At 43.3% G+C, this 18,938-nt stretch overlaps 1 protein-coding gene across 1 annotated transcript in view; it reads right to left on the bottom strand.

Annotated features, from left to right (window-relative positions):
- Window positions 1–1,675: 1,675 nt before the first annotated feature.
- The window catches only part of si:dkey-264d12.5 (uncharacterized), a 31,880-nt gene continuing 14,617 nt past the window's right edge, over window positions 1,676–18,938 (bottom strand). The window contains 10 exon segments of the mRNA XM_021609369.3: window positions 1,676–1,808; window positions 1,810–2,029; window positions 2,170–2,231; window positions 8,405–8,537; window positions 8,766–8,902; window positions 14,252–14,393; window positions 14,518–14,630; window positions 17,109–17,274; window positions 17,432–17,568; window positions 17,888–18,070. Of these exon segments, the coding sequence (XP_021465044.3) occupies window positions 1,776–1,808; window positions 1,810–2,029; window positions 2,170–2,231; window positions 8,405–8,537; window positions 8,766–8,902; window positions 14,252–14,393; window positions 14,518–14,630; window positions 17,109–17,274; window positions 17,432–17,568; window positions 17,888–18,070 (1,326 nt within the window). The 3' untranslated portion in view covers window positions 1,676–1,775.

Here is an 18,938-nt window from a genome sequence, read left to right as displayed (position 1 = left end):
GTGAACTGTGTTTCACCTACAGGCCAAAGCTGCAAGCAGAGCCGCTAATGCCTCATCCAGTACCCAACAGACCCTACTACAAAGTTGGAGTTGACCTTTCTGACTGCAATGGCAAAAGTCACATTGTTGTTACCGACTACTACTCAAACTAACCTGAAGTAGCAACACTGCCAACTACCTCCAGCAAAGCTGTAATCACCTACCTGAAGTCAGTCTTCGCAAGACATGGGGCTGCGTCTGAACTGTACTCGGACAATGGCCCGCAGTTCTCAAGTTCCGATCATTCGCTGACGACTGGGGATTCCGACAACACCTCCAGCCCCAACTTCCCAAGGTCCAACGGCTTAGCAGAGAGTTCAGTCAACATTTTTAAAGGTCTGTTGAAAAATGCACACTATGGAAAGGAGGAATTCCTAAAAAATCTGATGATCTACCGCAGCGCACCACTGCAGAACGGACTTTCACCTGCACAAATGTTGATGGGACGTCGTGTCAGAACCAACCTACCCATCCATGAGGACTTGCTAACACCCAGAGGTGCTCACAAAGTCAAACTCGTGAAGGAACAACAGAAAGACAAACAAAAACAGCGACACGACAAAAGTGCAAGACACTTACCTGAACTGAAACCTGGAGATCAGGTACGACTCCGAGACATCACCACAGGAATCTGGATGCAGCAAGGGTGTGTGCAGAAAGAAGTTGCACCGCGATCCTATGAGATCCAAACGGAGTGTGGATCACAACTGAGACGAAACAGAGTGGATCTAAGGCTTCAGCCATTCACTCAAGGGACGGAGGATCATCAGGAGGATACTGCTGAAGCGTCAAATGCCTTTAGCAATGGACAATTCAGTCTGAACACCCTGACTGACAATGAGCGCTGTCCAACTGTTTCAGGAAGCACTTCAGCAGAACGACCAAAAAGGACTGTCAGAGCCCCTGAAAGGCTTATTGAGAATTGCTAAAAAAATATATATTTTTTTTAATTGGGGGGAAAGAAATGTGTTATTGAAAATTACGTGTTATGCAGGTTGAGTAAACAAATGTAATGTGACGTGTAGTTACATAGAAAAGTAGTTTCCTTTTAAAGGAAGGAAGATGTGTTGTTATGTGTTAATAACATTTAGACTACGTTACCCAGCAGGCTATGTGGGGGGCAGGGGGTTGAAGAATGCCTTGCATGACTAAATATGGAGTTTTCTAGCTGAAGTATATGTTCATTAAAAGTAGTTAAACCTACGCCCCGGTTTGTCATTATATAAGGAACAAACATAACACTGCCCACCCGTTTTGGTAAGAAGCTGACCGATGGGGCTGGAGAAATCTGACCTCTCTCAAATGTATAGATAGAGCTATGAATACAAGGATTGACCATCCATGGATATCAAAATTATAGTTTTAACCATGTTTTGTGTTTGTTTACAAACATTGGGAGTAAAACAAGCAGTTGTATGACAGTTGAACTGAGCTCAAGAGGCATTTGTTATATTCTTGAAGAATCAATGGATACATGTCATTCATTTAAGTCCAAAAGTGGACATAGCGACTGCTGATTGCCCCTTTAAATACTGACAATGTGAAAACATCAAAAGTTATATCATGACACAAAATGAACTTTAAATAGACTTAAACCACAATGCATAGAATATATGTCATTTAAAAATAAAACAACTAGTCCTGTCATGGTATTATTCATTGCAGCATTCCCTTCTTAAGTTTGGCTGTATTTGCCTGTCTGTCCTCACACCTCATCACTGTCCGAGCTCAGTGCGTCAGAGGTTGTGGTCAGCCCTGGTCAGAGGGGGGCGTCAGGTTCAGATTGCTGTCCCACACCCCTGGGGATGAGGTCAGGTTCAGATAGCCCATCTCCACAGGCTGTGTGGTCAGGGTAGAGCGTGGAGAGGTGAGTGAAGAGCGTGGAGAGGTCAGTGAAGAGCGTGGAGAGGTGGCTTCCTCTGTGTGACTGGCCTTGCACCTATAGATGTTGTCCAAATGGCTTCTCATGTCAAATGCTCCAGGCAGAACTCTGTTGACCACAGAAAACATTCAATACAGTCTTACTTTGAGGAAAGTGCAACAAAGATTGCATGTAAGATGCTCTGTTAAAGTGAACACAGTATCCTTTCATGACAATGGCGGTTTGGAAAAAAACTGAAGTTTCTCTACCTGGTTTCCAGAAGGCTAGACGTTAGCAGTATGCTCTCAAAATGAGACATTTTCTTCGATTCCTGATTTTTTTTTAAAGAAGGAAACGTGGCATGTTATGGTGAGGCAAAATCCCACTTCCAAGTCAACCTCACTTTGAACCATATCCTGCACACCGAGCTAGCACTCTCCAGCCACAACTTTATCCATCATCATATACACACAATCAATTAAACTCGCTCTGTTCTGTGCAGTGCTGTGTTTCGGGACTTAGATTAAATCATCAAATAAATTCCATATAGCAAGAATGCATCCAGGGTAAGTCTAGGCTCATGAAAACATGTGGAAACTTGAGAATGTTGAACACACAACTGGAGTTGTTTGTTGACTACCTTAAAGTGAGATTCCATCTGTCATAATCTCCAGCACAATACCCGTGTCTACCTGTGTGAAAACGGTGCATGTCTATGCGATTCACAGTGACGTGGGGAATAAGAAAATACTCATTGCAGGTTTTGAAAATCACAGTTTTTCTTTTAACCCTACCCTGTGATTTCTCAGAAGCAATTTTAGGACTTTTCTTCTCTTTTTAACAAAGCAAATATGAGGAAAATGGTACCGAAGTTCTACCAACACATTGACTCTGTCGTACTCGCGCTGGTAAAACATTGGCCAACTACTATTCAACTTCTCGAAACACCTTCGCCCACTTTGAGGATAACACCGTGCCACCGATGCAGCCCCATACCAAGGCTGCCAGCCCAGATGGCATCCGTAGCCGCGTACTCAGAGCATGCGCAGGCCAGCTGGATGGAGTGTTCAAGATGTCCACCATTGCTTTCTTGGGTACAGGAACAAATGTAACTGACCTAAAGGACTATCGCCCCGTAGCACTCACTTCCGTCATCATGAAGTGCTTTGAGAGGCTAGTTAAGGATCATATCACCTCTATTTAACCTGATACCCTAGACACACTTCAATTTGCTTACCGCACCAATAGATCCACAGTCGATGCAATCGCCAACGCACTGCACACTACCCTATCCAATCTGGACAAGAGGAATACCTACGTAAGAATGCTGTTCATTGACTATAGCTTAGCATTCAACACAATAGCTCATAATTAAGCTTGGGGCCCTGGGTCTGAAACCTGCCCTATGCAACTGGGTCCTGGACATCCTGAAGGGCTGCCCCCAGGTGGTGAAGGTAGGAAACAACACCTCCACTATGCTGATCCTCAACACAGGGGCCCCACAAGGGTGTGTGCTCAACCCCCTCTTGTACTCCCTGTTCATCCATGACTGCATGGCCACGCAAGCCTCCAACTCAATCATCAAGTTTGCAGAAGACACAACAGTAGTAGGCCTGATTACCAACAATGACGAGGTGGTGAGGGCCCTGGGAAAGTGATGCTAGGAAAATAACCTCTCACTCAAAGTCAACAAAACAAAGGAGCTTATTGTGGACTTCAGGAAACAGCAGAGAGAGCACGCCCCTATCCACATCGACGGGACAGCAGTGGAGAAGGTGGAAAGCTTCAAGTTCCTCGGCGTACACATCACTGACGATCTGAAATGGTCCACCCACACAGTGTGGTGAAGAAGGCACAACAGTGCCTCTTCAAACTCAGGTGGCTGAAGAAATTTGGCCTTGGCCCCTAAAACCCTAAAACTTTTACAGATGCATAATTGAGAGCATCCTGTTGGTCAGCATCAATGCATCACTGGGGGAAAACTACCAGCCCTCCAGAACACCTACAGCACCTGATGTCACAGGGAGGCCAAAAAGATCATCAAGGACATCAACCACGCGAGCCACTGTCTGTTCACCCCACTATCATCCAGAAGGCAAGGTCAGTACAGGTGCATCAAAGCCGGGACCGAGAGACTGAAAACAGCTTCTATCTTAAGGACATTTGACTGTTAAATAGCCATCACTACCCGGTTTCCACCCGGTTACGCAACCCTGCAATTTAGAGGCTGCCGCCCTAATGTGTACATACTGCTTTACCAATCTCATATGTACAGTGCCTTGCAAAAGTATTCGGCCCCCTTGAACTTTGCGACCTTTTGCCACATTTCAGGCTTCAAACATAAAGATATAAAACTGTATTTTTTTGTGAAGAATCAACAATAAGTGGGACACAATCATGAAGTGGAACGACATTTATTGGATATTTCAAACTTTTTTAACAAATCAAAAACGGAAAAATTGGGCGTGCAAAATTATTCAGCCCCCTTAAGTTAATACTTTGTAGCGCCACCTTTTGCTGCGATTACAGCTGTAAGTCGCTTGGGGTATGTCTCTATCAGTTTTGCACATCGAGAGACTGACATGTTTTCCCATTCCTCCTTGCAAAACAGCTCGAGCTCAGTGAGGTTGGATGGAGAGCATTTGTGAACAGCAGTTTTCAGTTCTTTCCACAGATTCTCGATTGGATTCAGGTCTGGTCTTTCTAACCATTCTAACACCTGGATATGTTTATTTTTGAACCATTCCATTGTAGATTTTGCTTTATGTTTTGGATCATTGTCTTGTTGGAAGACAAATCTCCGTCCCAGTCTCAGGTCTTTTGCAGACTCCATCAGGTTTTCTTCCAGAATGGTCCTGTATTTGGCTCCATCCACCTTCCCATCAATTTTAACCATCTCCCCTGTCCCTGCTGAAGAAAAGCAGGCCCAAACCATGATGCTGCCACCACCATGTTTGACAGTGGGGATGGTGTGTTCAGCTGTGTTGCTTTTACGCCAAACATAACGTTTTGCATTGTTGCCAAAAAGTTCAATTTTGGTTTCATCTGACCAGAGCACCTTCTTCCACATGTTTGGTGTGTCTCCCAGGTGGCTTGTGGCAAACTTTAAACGACACTTTTTATGGATATCTTTAAGAAATGGCTTTCTTCTTGCCACTCTTCCATAAAGGCCAGATTTGTGCAATATACAACTGATTGTTGTCCTATGGACAGAGTCTCCCACCTCAGCTGTAGATCTCTGCAGTTCATCCAGAGTGATCATGGGCCTCTTGGCTGCATCTCTGATCAGTCTTCTCCTTGTATGAGCTGAAAGTTTAGAGGGACAGCCAGGTCTTGGTAGATTTGCAGTGGTCTGATACTCCTTCCATTTCAATATTATCGCTTGCACAGTGCTCCTTGGGATGTTTAAAGCTTGGGAAATCTTTTTGTATCCAAATCCGGCTTTAAACTTCTTCACAACAGTATCTCGGACCTGCCTGGTGTGTTCCTTGTTCTTCATGATGCTCTCTGCGCTTTTAACGGACCTCTGAGACTATCACAGTGCAGGTGCATTTATACGGAGACTTGATTACACACAGGTGGATTTTATTTATCATCATTAGTGATTTAGGTCAACATTGGATCATTCAGAGATCCTCACTGAACTTCTGGAGAGAGTTTGCTGCACTGAAAGTAAAGGGGCTGAATAATTTTGCACGCCCACTTTTTCAGTTTTTGATGTTAAAAAAGTTTGAAATATCCAATAAATGTCGTTCCACTTCATGATTGTGTCCCACTTGTTGTTGATTCTTCACAAAAAAATACAGTTTTATATCTTTATGTTTGAAGCCTGAAATGTGGCAAAAGGTCGCAAAGTTCAAGGGGGGCGAATACTTTCGCAAGGCACTGTATATACTGTATTCTATTCTACTGTATTTTAGTCAATGCCACTCAGATATTGCTCAATCTAATATTAATATTTTTCTTAATTCCATTTTTTTTACTTTTAGATGTGTGTATTGTTGTGAATCATTTTTAGGTACTACTGCACTGTTAGATACTACTGCACTGTTGGAGCTAGGAACACAAGCATTTCACTACATTCGCAATAACTTTGATTTGATAGAAACATGCTGTTTTCACATACAGTTGAAGTCAGAAGTTAACATACACCTTAGCCAAATACATTTAAACTCAGTTTTTCACAATTCCTGACATTTAATCAGAGTAAATATTCCCTGTCTTAGGTCAGTTAGGATCACCACTTTTTTTAAGAATGTGAAATGTCAGAATAATAGTAGAGGGAATGAGTTATTTCAGCTTTTATTTCTTTCATCACATTCCCAGTGGGTCAGAAGTTTACATACACTCAATTAGTATTTGGTAGCATTGCCTTTAAATTGTTTAACTTGGGTCAAACGTTTCAGGTAGCCTTCCACAAGCTTCCCACCATAAGTTTGGTTTATTTTGGCCCATTCCTCCTGACAGAGCAGGTGTAACTGAGTCAGGTTTGTAAGCCTCCTTGCTCGCACACAATTTATTGTTGTCCTTAAGCCATTTTGCCACAACTTTGGAAGTATGCTTGGAGTCATTGTCCATTTGGAAGACCCATTTGCGACCAAGCTTTAACTTCCTGACTGATGTCTTGAGATGTTGCTTCAATACATCCACATAATTTTCCTGCCTCATGATGCCATCTATTTTGTGAAGTGCACCAGTCCCTCCTGCAGCAATTCACCCCCACAACATGATGCTGCCACCCCCGTGCTTCACAGTTGGGATGGTGTTCTTCGGCTTGCAAGTATCCCCCTTTTTCCTCCAGACATAACGATGGTCATTATGGCCAAACAGTTATATTTTTGTTTCATCAGACCAGAGGACATTTCTCAAAAAGTACGATCTTTGTCCCCATGTGCAGTTGTAAACCGTAGTCTGGCTTTTTTATGGTGGTTTTGGAGCAGTGGCATCTTCCTTGCTGAGCGGCCTTTCAGGTTATGTCGATATAGGACTCGTTTTACTGTGGATATAGATACTTTTGTACCTGTTTCCTCCAGCATCTTCACAAGGTCCTTTGCTGTTGTTCTGGGATTGATTTGCACTTTTCGCACCAAAGTACGTTCATCTCTAGGAGACAGAACGCGTCTCCTTCCTGAGTGGTATGACAGCTGCGTGGTCCCATGGTGTTTATACTTGCGTACTATTGTTTTTACAGATGACCGTGGTACCTTCAGGCGTTTGGAAATTGCTCCCAAGGATGAACCAGACTTGTGGAGGTCAAACATTTTTTTCTGAGGTCTTGGCTGGATTTCGTTTGATTTTCCCATGATGTCAAGCAAAGAGGCACTGAGTTTGAAGGTAGGCCTTGAAATACATCCACAGGTACACCTCCAATTGACTCAAATTATGTCAATTAGCCTATCAGAAGCTTCTAAAGCAATGACATTTTCTAGAATTTTCCAAGCTGTTTAAGGGCACAGTCAACTTAGTGTATATAAACTTCTGATCCACTGGAATTGTGATATAGTGAATTATAAGTGAAATAATCTGCCTGTAAACAATTGTTGGAAAAATTACTTGTGTCATGCACAAAGTAGATGTCCTAACCAACTTGCCAAAACTATAGTTTGAAAACAAGACATTTGTGGAGTGGTTGAAAAATGAGTTTTAATGACTCTAATCTAAGTGTATGTAAACTTCCGACTTCCACTGTATGTAGATACTGGTATCGTGCTGGAGATAATGAATATGACGTTGTGAAGTGGTGGAATTGCACTTTAACAAGCAGCTACATTGCCCCTATAAGGGAATCTGTTATTGCTCTATCAATTTTTGTATTATTTTAAATTCATGATATATGCCCTATTGATTCTTGAAGAATACAACTTGTAAATTCCTCATGAGCTTAGCTGCATTGTCTGACCCCATCAGGCACCAAAACAATATTGTTTTACTCCTCTGATGAAGAATGTATAACCTGAAAACATGGTTAATTAAAATGTAATTTTGGTAGCTTTTTTGTTGTTGATTTATTTGATCATTTCAAACACAATACAGCCACATGTACAATGTATGGCCAGACCTTGCATCCATAGCTCTGTCTATGAATTTGAGTGGTTACATTTCTCCTGCCTCATCCCTGAGCTTTTTACCAAATAAGTGGCAGGGTGAGCCACTTCGTTATTGTTTGAACTGCAGATTGCAACTTTAACACCGCTAAGTATGAAGTCCAATTATGACTGGCTTTCCAAGAACACAGACTCTGGGAAATCTAAATAGTTGGATACTTTGACAACTTAAACAACAATTCACATTTCTGGGTGGCAGGTAGCCTAGTGGTTAGAGTGTTGGGCCAATAACCAAAAGGTTCCTAGATCGAATCCCCGAGCTGACAAGGTAAAAAAAAATCTGTCATTTTGCCCCTGAACAAGGCGGTTAACCCACTGCTCCTACGCCGTCATTGTAAATTAACTGACTTGCCTAGTTAAACAAAAAGGTATAAATAAAAATCTACGCCACCCAATGTACCTGTACATTAGCGCTGCGTGCTTTATGGAGATTCTTTAGTGCGTGCTGCAATGCTGCTCCGTTAGGAATCAGACCGGACATCTCCACTATGGTGTCCTGTAAGTGCTTGCTTTCCTTCTCCAGGAAATCCACACTGGAGAATGAAACGATAGGAAACAGCACACTTAGACACTCCCCAGAGACATCCAACACTTAACAACACGACAGGAGGTTCAGTAGCTGTGCTAAATGGTGGAGCTGTACTCTCATTACTGTGCTAAATCGGAAGTGATTAGTAGTACCTGTGTTTAGTACCATTGCTGGGGTTCAGTACTGTATTGAGTGGTGTTAGTGAGGGGAGGGGGAGGGGTGTTCTGAATACCTGCATTGAGTGGTAGTGGCAGCAAGCACACTCTTGTTTGTTTTCTCCTCCACGTCATTCAGTTTTCCGAGCAGATCCCTCTTCTCTGCCAGCAGTTTCCCATTTTCCTCATTCATGTTCACTATCATCTCTTTCTCCTAGAGAAAACAAAGAAAGTTCCTTAGTTCTGTTTTGCATGTATGGCATCAATTGGCATTGTCCAGAGTGTGTGACATGAGGGAGCAGCAGATTTAGGGCTTGGACAGACCACCAAGACTGTTGGCCGTGGTACCTCTGCCCAGCATGTCGGCAGTCATTTTTGTGTGTGTTCAAATAGCACAGTACATCGGCCGTCAGCCTGGTTAAAATACTCCAGGCCAGAACGGGTTGTAGCGTTGCTAGCTTTGTTCCCATTGGTATGTCCATGTTCTGTTAGATAGCCAAAACTAGCTCTGATGCGCTAATGTTGCTAACTAGCTAGAATTTGTATAACGTCCTGGCTCATACTTTAGCTAGATAGCCACAACTGTGTCCCACCCTTAATCTTGTAAAAAATGGCCTTCTCTCTTATGTCCCTTCCTGCCGTCCTCCCCAACTTTCCTCTGTACTTGAAATAAATGCCTGCTCTTAGTATCTCTATTCCACTGCTCCTGCTATCTCTGCACCATCACTGTCCATATCAGGCTTTTTGATTCTGCCTCGATCATTGAAACTACAACATCCTCACTTCTAAGTGCTTGTTTAGCCAGTATATCAGCTGCCTCGTTCCCCTCCACCCCCACATGGGCTGGGACCCAAGTAAAACTTGTCTGTATGCCCATCTGTCTAATCCTGCCATGGGTTTGTAGCATCTCATACAGCAGGTCTGGTCTGCTACGGGACCTAAAGGACTGGAGACTCATCAACACTGCACATGAATTAGAGCAAGTAACTACATCCTTCACCCTATACAGCCAGATGATCTGTAATACGTTTCCTGACTGCCACCCCATGTTCCTGGACTACAAATCCTGACCCAGTAGGTCCTGTCCTTGTATCTTTTGAACCATTGTGTAAATAACCACAAAATCCTGATACACAGTTTCCAGACGTCTCTTAAACAAATCAGATGGATCAACACCCTCCCTATCTTTCTGTAGTCTCTCCAACACTTCTAGATCAACTACTGGAGGCTGGAGTAGCCATGGTGGATTTACAGGAATAGCTACAATTGGGCTAAACTCCCTTCCATACAGTCCCATCTCCCTCGCCTAGATATTACCCATCCACCCAATGCGTGTGTTCTGTCTTCGCTCATGTTCCCAGTATGCCTGTGAAATCAAACCAAAGTTTGTCACGTGCACCGAATTCAACAGGTGAATACAACCTTACAGTGAAATGCTTACTTATAGGCTCTAACCAATACATACAGACACCGGTTAGTCAGGCTGATTGAGGTAGTATGTACATGTAGGTATGGTTAAAGTGACTATGCATATATGATGAACAGAGAGTAGCAGTAGCGTAAAAGAGGGGTTGGCGGGTGGTGGGTGTAACACAATGCAGATAGCCCAGTTAGCCAATTAAATCAATTTCACATGATGAGACATCCCTTGTCCCTCCCTGTAGGTTGATCCAATAATTCAGTGCCAGCTGCTGTCTCCTAATCTGAAATGGCATATCCCCCATCTCCACCTGTAGTGCAGCCACTGGGGATGTCCGAAAGACACCACTACATATCCTGAGTCCTTGCCCCTGTATGACATCTAGCCTTTCCAATGAGGTCAAGGCTGCTGAACCAGATGCTATACTGTCATAGTCTACACCAGATCGGATCAATGCAACATACATGGTCCTCAATGAGGAACGCCCAGCCCCCCCACTCCTTCACCGTCAGACAGCGCATCACATTTAGCATCTTCCTACACTTTCCCACCACTCTCTCAATGTGTTCTGCACAGGTCAGTCTAGTGTCAAAGCATACCTCAATGAACCTGAGGGCTCCACCCTTTCCAAGTTTCTCCCATATAACCTCAAGCATACCTCATCTCCCATCTTCCTCCTTGTAAAGAACACTGAGTTCTCTACAGAGAACCTGAACCCCCACATTAATGCCCACCACACTACCTCATCAATTGCTTCCTGTATCTTCCTGATTATGTAAGGCACATTCCTTCCCCTCTTCCATAAGGCCCCATCATCTGCAAATAACAACCTCCCAATATCCGGCTATACCTGAGAGTAAACACAATTGATCATGATTGAGAACAACAGAGGACTAACCACGCTCCCCTGAGGTGTACCGTTATCCACCAGGTGCCTGATAGGGACTTTCCCACCCTCACCTGGATAGACCTTCCAAACAGGAAATCCTTTAGCCAGTTGTACATTCTTCCACCTACTGCCATAATATTAACGACTTGATTAACGACCCCTCCTTCTGCATCATATCATACACTTTCTCCACATCATATTATACACCTTCTCCACATCAAAAAAAGACAGCTACAACAGTCTCCTTGTTCACCTGAGTCTTCCTGACCTCTGCTTCTAAGCAGAGCACTGGGTCCATAGTTCTCCTACCCTTCCTGAATCCACTCTGATGTGGCGATATTCCATAATCTTACATACAGGTGATGTTAAAGCTATTGGCTGATAGCTTGTTGGCCTCATTGGGTCCTTCCCTGGCTTCCGGATTGGTACCACTACAGCCTCCTAACTGCCTGGTAGTTTCCCCTCCTCCCACACTCTGTTGTACAACACCAATGAGGTGTGCTATGTTATGTTGACCCAGCTTAGTTATGAGGCCCTGGATAAGGTGTTGACCTTATCCAGGGCCTCATAACTAAGCTGGGTCAACATAACATAGCACACCTCATCTTCCCCAGGTGAAGTTAACCCAGCCTTACCTATTGCCCTTTTCACCTCTACCATGGTAAATGGTGCATTCAATGCATCATTTGCATCCTCCCTCCCATCCAGCACTCCAGGATGCTCCTCTCACGTTCTCTCTCTCCCCCTCTGCCACTCCTCTGACAAATATGCTGAGCTATGCACTTGGACAAATGCTTTGGCCATCATCTCTGCCTTCTCCTCATCTGTTACTGCCAGTCGTTAACACTGGATAATCCCACTCCCTTCTGACCCCACTCATCCTCTTAATCATCCCCCACACTTCTCCCATGGGTGTCGTCCTTCCAATGGTGTCACAGAACGACGCCAACATAACCTCTTTGCCTGACAGATAGTACTCTTCACCAGGGCCTGAGCCTGCTTATACTGAATCAGATGGAAGTTATGCGTCCTTTTTAGTACTCTAAATGCCCTGTTCCGACTCCTCACCATTGTCCCACACTCCTCCAAACACCCACCTGCCTACTCCATCCACTGACACCTCCTCCTCCCTACTGTGAATACTATGAGGTAATGATCACTCCCTACTGTCGACTCCTCCCATACCTCCCACTCACAGATTCCTGCCATTGCATTAGATGCCAGAGTGAGGTCCAAGGCAGATTCTTTCCCTATGGCTACATCAATCCTGGTCCCTCGGCCATCATTCAGGCACACAAGGGCTGCATTCCAAACACTTAAAAGACACACCCTATACCCTCAGCCCTCAAATTAAGTGGACACTTCAGAATACGTATCATGACGTCTGACGAGTATACACTTGCAGGGCAAGGGGCGAGGAAGGAAGGACTGATTTTTTAAATGGACCGCCCTTGCCTGGAAATTCGTCACTGGCTCATCCCGCGATGATTGTGTTTTCAGCCACCAAGTAGCTTGTGGGTGCTTTATATGAGCTACAGTCAGTTATGATTACATGTCTACTTATATTAACTATATAATAATTAATATATGCCTACTGTATGATAGCTATCAAATTAATTAGCTAAATAACGTTATCCTGCCTAGCTACTTCTGAATAAGAAAAATGTTTTATTTCCACAATTTCCAAAAGCAAACCAAACAAAAAAACAGAATTACTTTTATGAGACATGTTTGTGCATTAGTAGCACAATTTCTAACTATTTACATTTGTTTTTACTTACCTAGTAAGTAAAATGTTCAATATGTTGACTCCTTATTGACATTGATGTTCTCGCTGACTTTTCTTAGCAGATGTACAATCATCACGAATTGAATTATGGGGCGTTTCAGGCCCCGAAGTGAACATAATTGTATACTCGCAAACTCCATTCAAAACGAGGGCTGAGGGTCTTACGCTGCAAACTTCCCTTGCTTGGCTAATCATTTGGACCGATGACAAATATGGCCGCGGGGATTCCCCCAAGAGCATATGGGTGAGGGTTAAGGGTTAAGGGCTGTCGACCTTTGAGTTTGAAACGCAGCCCAGATCTTTCATTTCTATCAGATTTTCCATCACTTGGAGATTTCCCCCCAAGAGCGTGTCCTCCCCCTACATCTCTGTCCCTATACAGGGTTCATAGTGGTTGATACTGTATGATAAAACTCCACAGTCAGTTTGAGCCATGTTTCGTGCACACATAACATCAGGTTTAGCTGGCATATCTAGAATGAACTGCTTGAACTCCTGCCCATTGACCAACAGGCTTTGAGCATTTTATTTTATTTACCTTTATGTAACTGGGCAAGTCAGTTAAGAACAAATTCATATTTTCAATGACGGTCGAGGAACAGTGGGGGTAGAACAGATTTTCACCTTGTCAGCTTGGAGCTCAGAATGAGAACGAGTTGCTTAACCACTTTATGTAGCCTCGCCCACTTATTTTAATCAATAAAAACGTTTTTTTTCTCACGTAGAATAAGCACTCGGATGCAAGCGTTAGCATAATTAGCATTCACATAAGAGTTGGAACTGCTTGTTGTGAGTGGCAGCGGGTAGGGCTTGGTTTGTATGTGTTGTGGGGGGGAAGGTGCAGAGCACAGAAAGAGCGAGGGAGACGAGACCAAAAATACAACAAGAGAGCCAGTGGCTATGAGGACGCAAAATGAGCTAACATTCAATCTTGACGAGTACTCGATTATGAAAATTCAAATGTAATTCTAATTAAAGTTGATTTTAATGAATAATCAATGCAGCCCAAATTCACTCTGATTTGTTACAACCAATGATGTATATAAACCCCATTGGTTACTACCTACAGTGGCTAGATAGCTAGCATGGAGGAAGCTTTCCCATTTGTTTTATGAAGTGTGATTGGCTTAGCTAATTACTGTATATTGTCAAACTTAAGCAAAATACTGTTTATCCTTCAAGCGCAAAACTCCCTTAGCTCGATGTAAGACTTGCAACAGCAAAAACAAAATTGTCAAAATGATTATTTTAGTTAACTGTTTTGAACATGAAAGTGTCTGTGCTGGAAAAGTGCCCTCTTTTCTCCTTCTTGTTATCACTCCTTTCCCTCTCGCAGAAGTTTGTGCTCTCTGATTGGCTCAAAGTTGTCAGGCACACAGCAGGTGGTAACTATTGTTGTGCCAGGCAAGGGAGCGGACCCCTATTGTGCAGGCTAACAAGCTGGCTGGCGGGTCTGACCTCTTACCCTGGCGGATGAGGTTAAGGCGAGAGCCAGGTCTCTCTCAAGGCTTTGAATCCTCTCATCACGACATCCTGTCTCCTTCAAATAAATCTGTTTGGCTCGCCGCATTTTGGCTTTGTGCTGAGATCGCTTCTCGGCGTTCTTGCTGTGGGAGCAGAGGAAACCAAACCACACAGCGTTGTTGAGCACCAGAAGAGAGTGAAAGTGTGACTACAGTAGCTAGGCTAAGTCCCTGGTTTTGCTTTGAGGATGTTCTCTAGGATCTTTACCTTTTCTGTAAATCCAGGCACGTGAGAACTTCCATGAGCTCCTCTGTTAGTTTCTCACAATCCTCCTGCCTGGCCTCCAGGCATTCCTTCAGCTTTACATAATCAGCAGGAATCTGTGGTCAGTCAGACAGGCAGGCAGACAGAAAGACATGATCAACATCTACATAGGCTAGATGAGGGTCTCAGTTTACATTTGTTCCAATACCATACAATTCTGACTGAAACACAGATACAGTGGGGTCTGAAATTATTGACACGCATGATAAAGATGAACAATAATGACGGTATAAAATAAATAATTCAAATACTGAACTGTGTTGTATGCTAAAATTGTTGTAGAAATTATTATATTTTATACTGATACTAGTTTGCTAGTTTTATATGAGAGCCTCTTACCATGAATAATAACAGGGGAGGTTAGCATGTCTTGGGGGTATGACATTTGACCCGCTATAACTTTCTCACTCATTATTATTCGTAATCATGGTAGCATCCACAATGTAGAAGTGTTTAGAGACATATTCTTATTTAGAATAAAAGTGACTCCAAAATGATACAATACATTATTTACCATAAATTTTGTTTGGGCACAAAATAATCTGAAAGCTTGATGTAGTCATTGTGTGCTAGGAATATGGGAGCAAATCAAAAACTTTTGACTACTTTATTTATAAGAATCTTCAGGGTTGTCAATAATTTTGACCTCTACCTTTTCGGAAAACATTTTTTATTACTATTAACAAAATGTCTTCCTCTCAGCAATTATATTAGTTTAAAATAACATACAGTGGGGAAAAAAAGTATTTAGTCAGCCACCAATTGTGCAAGTTCTCCCACTTACAAAGATGAGAGAGGCCTGTCATTTTCATCATAGGTACACTTCAACTATGACAGACAAAATGAGAAGAAAACAAATCCAGAAAATCACATTGTAGGATTTTTAATGAATTTATTTGCAAATTATGGTGGAAAATAAGTATTTGGTCAATAACAAAAGTTTCTCAATACTTTGTTATATACCCTTTGTTGGCAATGACAGAGGTCAAACGTTTTCTGTAAGTCTTCACAAGGTTTTCCACACACTGTTGCTGGAATTTTGGCCCATTCCTCCATGCAGATCTCCTCTAGAGCAGTGATGTTTTGGGGCTGTTGCTGGGCATCACGGACTTTTAACTCCCTCCAAAGATTTTCTATGGGGTCGAGATCTGAAGACTGGCTAGGCCACTCCAGGACCTTGAAATGCTTCTTACGAAGCCACTCCTTCGTTGCCCGGGCGTTTGGGATCATTGTCATGCTGAAAGACCCAGCCATGTTTCATCTTCAATGCCCTTGCTGATGGAAGGAGGTTTTCACTCAAAATCTCACGATACATGGCCCCATTCATTCTTTCCTTTACACGGATCAGTTGTCCTGGTCCCTTTGCAGAAAAACAGCCCCAAAGCATGATGTTTCCACCCCCATGCTTCACAGTAGGTATGGTGTTCTTTGGATGCAACTCAGCATTCTTTGTCCTCCAAACACGACGAGTTGAGTTTTTACCAAAAAGTTATATTTTGGTTTCATCTGACCATATGACATTCTCCCAATCTTCTTCTGGATCATCTAAATGCTCTCTAGCAAACTTCAGACGAGCCTGGACACGTCTGGCACTGCAGGATTTGAGTCCCTGGCGGCGTAGTGTGTTACTGATGGTAGACTTTGTTACTTTGTTCAAAGCTCTCTGCAGGTCATTCACTAGGTCCCCCCGTGTGGTTCTGGGATTTTTGCTTACCGTTCTTGTGATCATTTTGACCCCACGGGGTGAGATCTTGCGTGGAGCCCCAGATAGAGGGAGATTATCAGTGGTCTTGCATGTCTTCCATTTCCTAATAATTGCTCCCACAGTGGATTTCTTCAAACCAAGCTGCTTACCTATTGCAGATTCAGTCTTCCCAGCCTAGTGCAGGTCTACAATTTTGTTTCTGGTGTCCTTTGACAGCTCTTTGGTCTTGGCCATAGTGGAGTTTGGAGTGTGACTGTTTGAGGTTGTGGACAGGTGTCTTTTATACAGATAACAAGTTCAAACAAGTGCCATTAATAAAGGTAACGAGTGGAGGACAGAGGAGCCTCTTAAAGAAGAAGTTATAGGTCTGTGAGAGCCAGAAATCTTGCTTGTTTGTAGGTGACCAAATACTTATTTTCCACCATAATTTGCAAATAAATTCATTAAAAATCCTACAATGTGATTTTCTGGATTTTTTTTTCATTTGTCTGTCATAGTTGAAGTGTACCTATGATGAAAATTACAGGCCTCTCTCATCTTTTTAAGTCGGAGAACTTGCACAATTGGTGGCTGACTAAATACTTTTTTGCCCCACTGTAAATATCCTATTTTGGCATACAATATAGCTCAGTATTTGTATTATTTATTTTATACAATCATTGTTGCTAATCTTTATCAAGGGCCGCACTATACATTTAGTTATTTGACAGCTTTCTCTTGAAATGAAGAGAGAGTGCCATGCCCCATATCAAATCAAATTTATGAAATTTCAAATGTATTTCAAATCAAATCAAATCAAACCATAGTCAGAGGGTGCCAGGTCACTCACCTCCTGGCTGGCTGTGCCTGTCTGACTCTGTAGGACATCTAGCTGTGTCTGCTGGCCTTTAAATCGGAGGCTCAGCTCTGAGTTAGTGCAGTTCAGGGAGGCTTCCACCTCTCGCAGGGAACACCCCTCATCCTGCAGCTCCTCCTCCCTCTGCTCCCACATCCTCCTGAATGAACCAAACACACACACTTTTAGACCAGGACCACATATCTACAACTGCACAAGCAAACCACTACAAGACCATAACTGACCATCACACAGCTGGTTGCTGGTTTAAACAGTTTAACTGAAGCAGCAGAGGGGCCTTTAGTAGGAGAAGGTACCTGTGGAGCTGGTTGTCCTGAGTCCTAAGGGCCGTGTATCTTGCTGCCTCCTCTTGCTGGCCAGACTCTGTGTTGCGGTTTCTTTCCACGTTCAGCTGGTGCTCTGTGCTCTTCAGCTGCTGCTGCAGACTCTGCATCTGAGTCAAAGAGGCAGCGGAGGGAAGAGGTAATTTACCTTGTGTGAAAAGTACTACTACTATTATTCTGTTTGGCTTGGTCAGAGAGCTCAGAACTACAGATTTTATTTTATTTCTCTCTCTATGGGTGCCAATCGTATCCACAGTAATGCAGCTGACTCAACTAATCAGCGTGGAATTTAAATTAGTTTAATGAACTGGAACAAAGTTGATTGGAAGAAATTTCACTGTCCCTCTGCGGAAATTGATTGGCCACCCCTGGCTTGAGACTATAGGCTGAAGACTATGAATGACACTGCACTCCTGCATGGTGTCTCACCTCTACCTCCATGTCTTTGAGCTTGGCCCTCTCAGCGCTCAGCTCTTCCTGCAGACGGCTGCAACTCTGGGCTTTCTGGCTGCTCTGGGCCAGCCCCTCCCTCAGCTCCCTACTCTCCTGCTGCAGAGCACTCTGCTCCAGATGGCTGACCATAGCCTGGCCCTGCTTCAACTCAGCACACACCTGAACACCACCACAACCACACACACAACCAGTACATTTACATACAGAGAAACCATGACTTGTTTTCACAAAATGTAATCCATAAAATGGTCCTTTGGAGGAAGGATTGTTGACATACTGTACAAGTCAAAAGTTTGGACACAAGGGTTTTTCATTATTTTGACTATTTTCTACATTGTAGAATAATAGTGAAGACATCAAAACTATGAAATAACACATATGGAATAATGTAGTAACCAAAAAAAAAAAAGAAATCAACATTTATTTTGATATGCCATTTTGATTTGCCACCCTTTGCCTTGACAGCTTTGTACACTCTTGGCATTCTCTCAACCAGCTTCATGAGGAATGCTTTTCCAACAGTCTTGAAGGAGTTCCCACATATGCGGAGCATCTGCGGTAAAACTCATCCGAAACCATCTTAATTGGGTTGAGATCGGGTGACTGTGGAGGCCAGGTCAACTGATGCAGCACTCCATCACTCTCCTTGTTGGTCAAATAGCCCGTACACAGCCCGGAGGTATTGCTGCAGAATGCTGTGGTAGCCATGCTGGTTAAGTGTGCCTTGAATTCTAAATAAATCAATGACAGTGTCACCAGCAATGCACCCCCAATCCATCACACCACCTCCTCCATGCTTCACGGTGGAAACCAATCATGCGGAGATCATCTGTTCACCTACTCTGCGTCTCACAAAGACACAGCGGTTGGAACCAAAAATCTCAGATTTGGACTCATCAGACCAAAGGACAGATTTCCACCGGTCTAATGTTCACTACTCGTGTTTCTTGGCCCAAGCAAGTCTCTTCTTATTATTGGTGTCCTTTAGTAGTGGTTTCTTTGCAGCAATTTGACCATGAAGGCCTGA

This window comes from Oncorhynchus mykiss, chromosome 7 (assembly GCF_057628025.1).
Source record: "Oncorhynchus mykiss isolate SJ-2025 chromosome 7, ASM5762802v1, whole genome shotgun sequence".
Classification (NCBI taxonomy): domain Eukaryota; kingdom Metazoa; phylum Chordata; class Actinopteri; order Salmoniformes; family Salmonidae; genus Oncorhynchus; species Oncorhynchus mykiss.
This window is presented reverse-complemented; position numbering and strand designations above follow the sequence as displayed.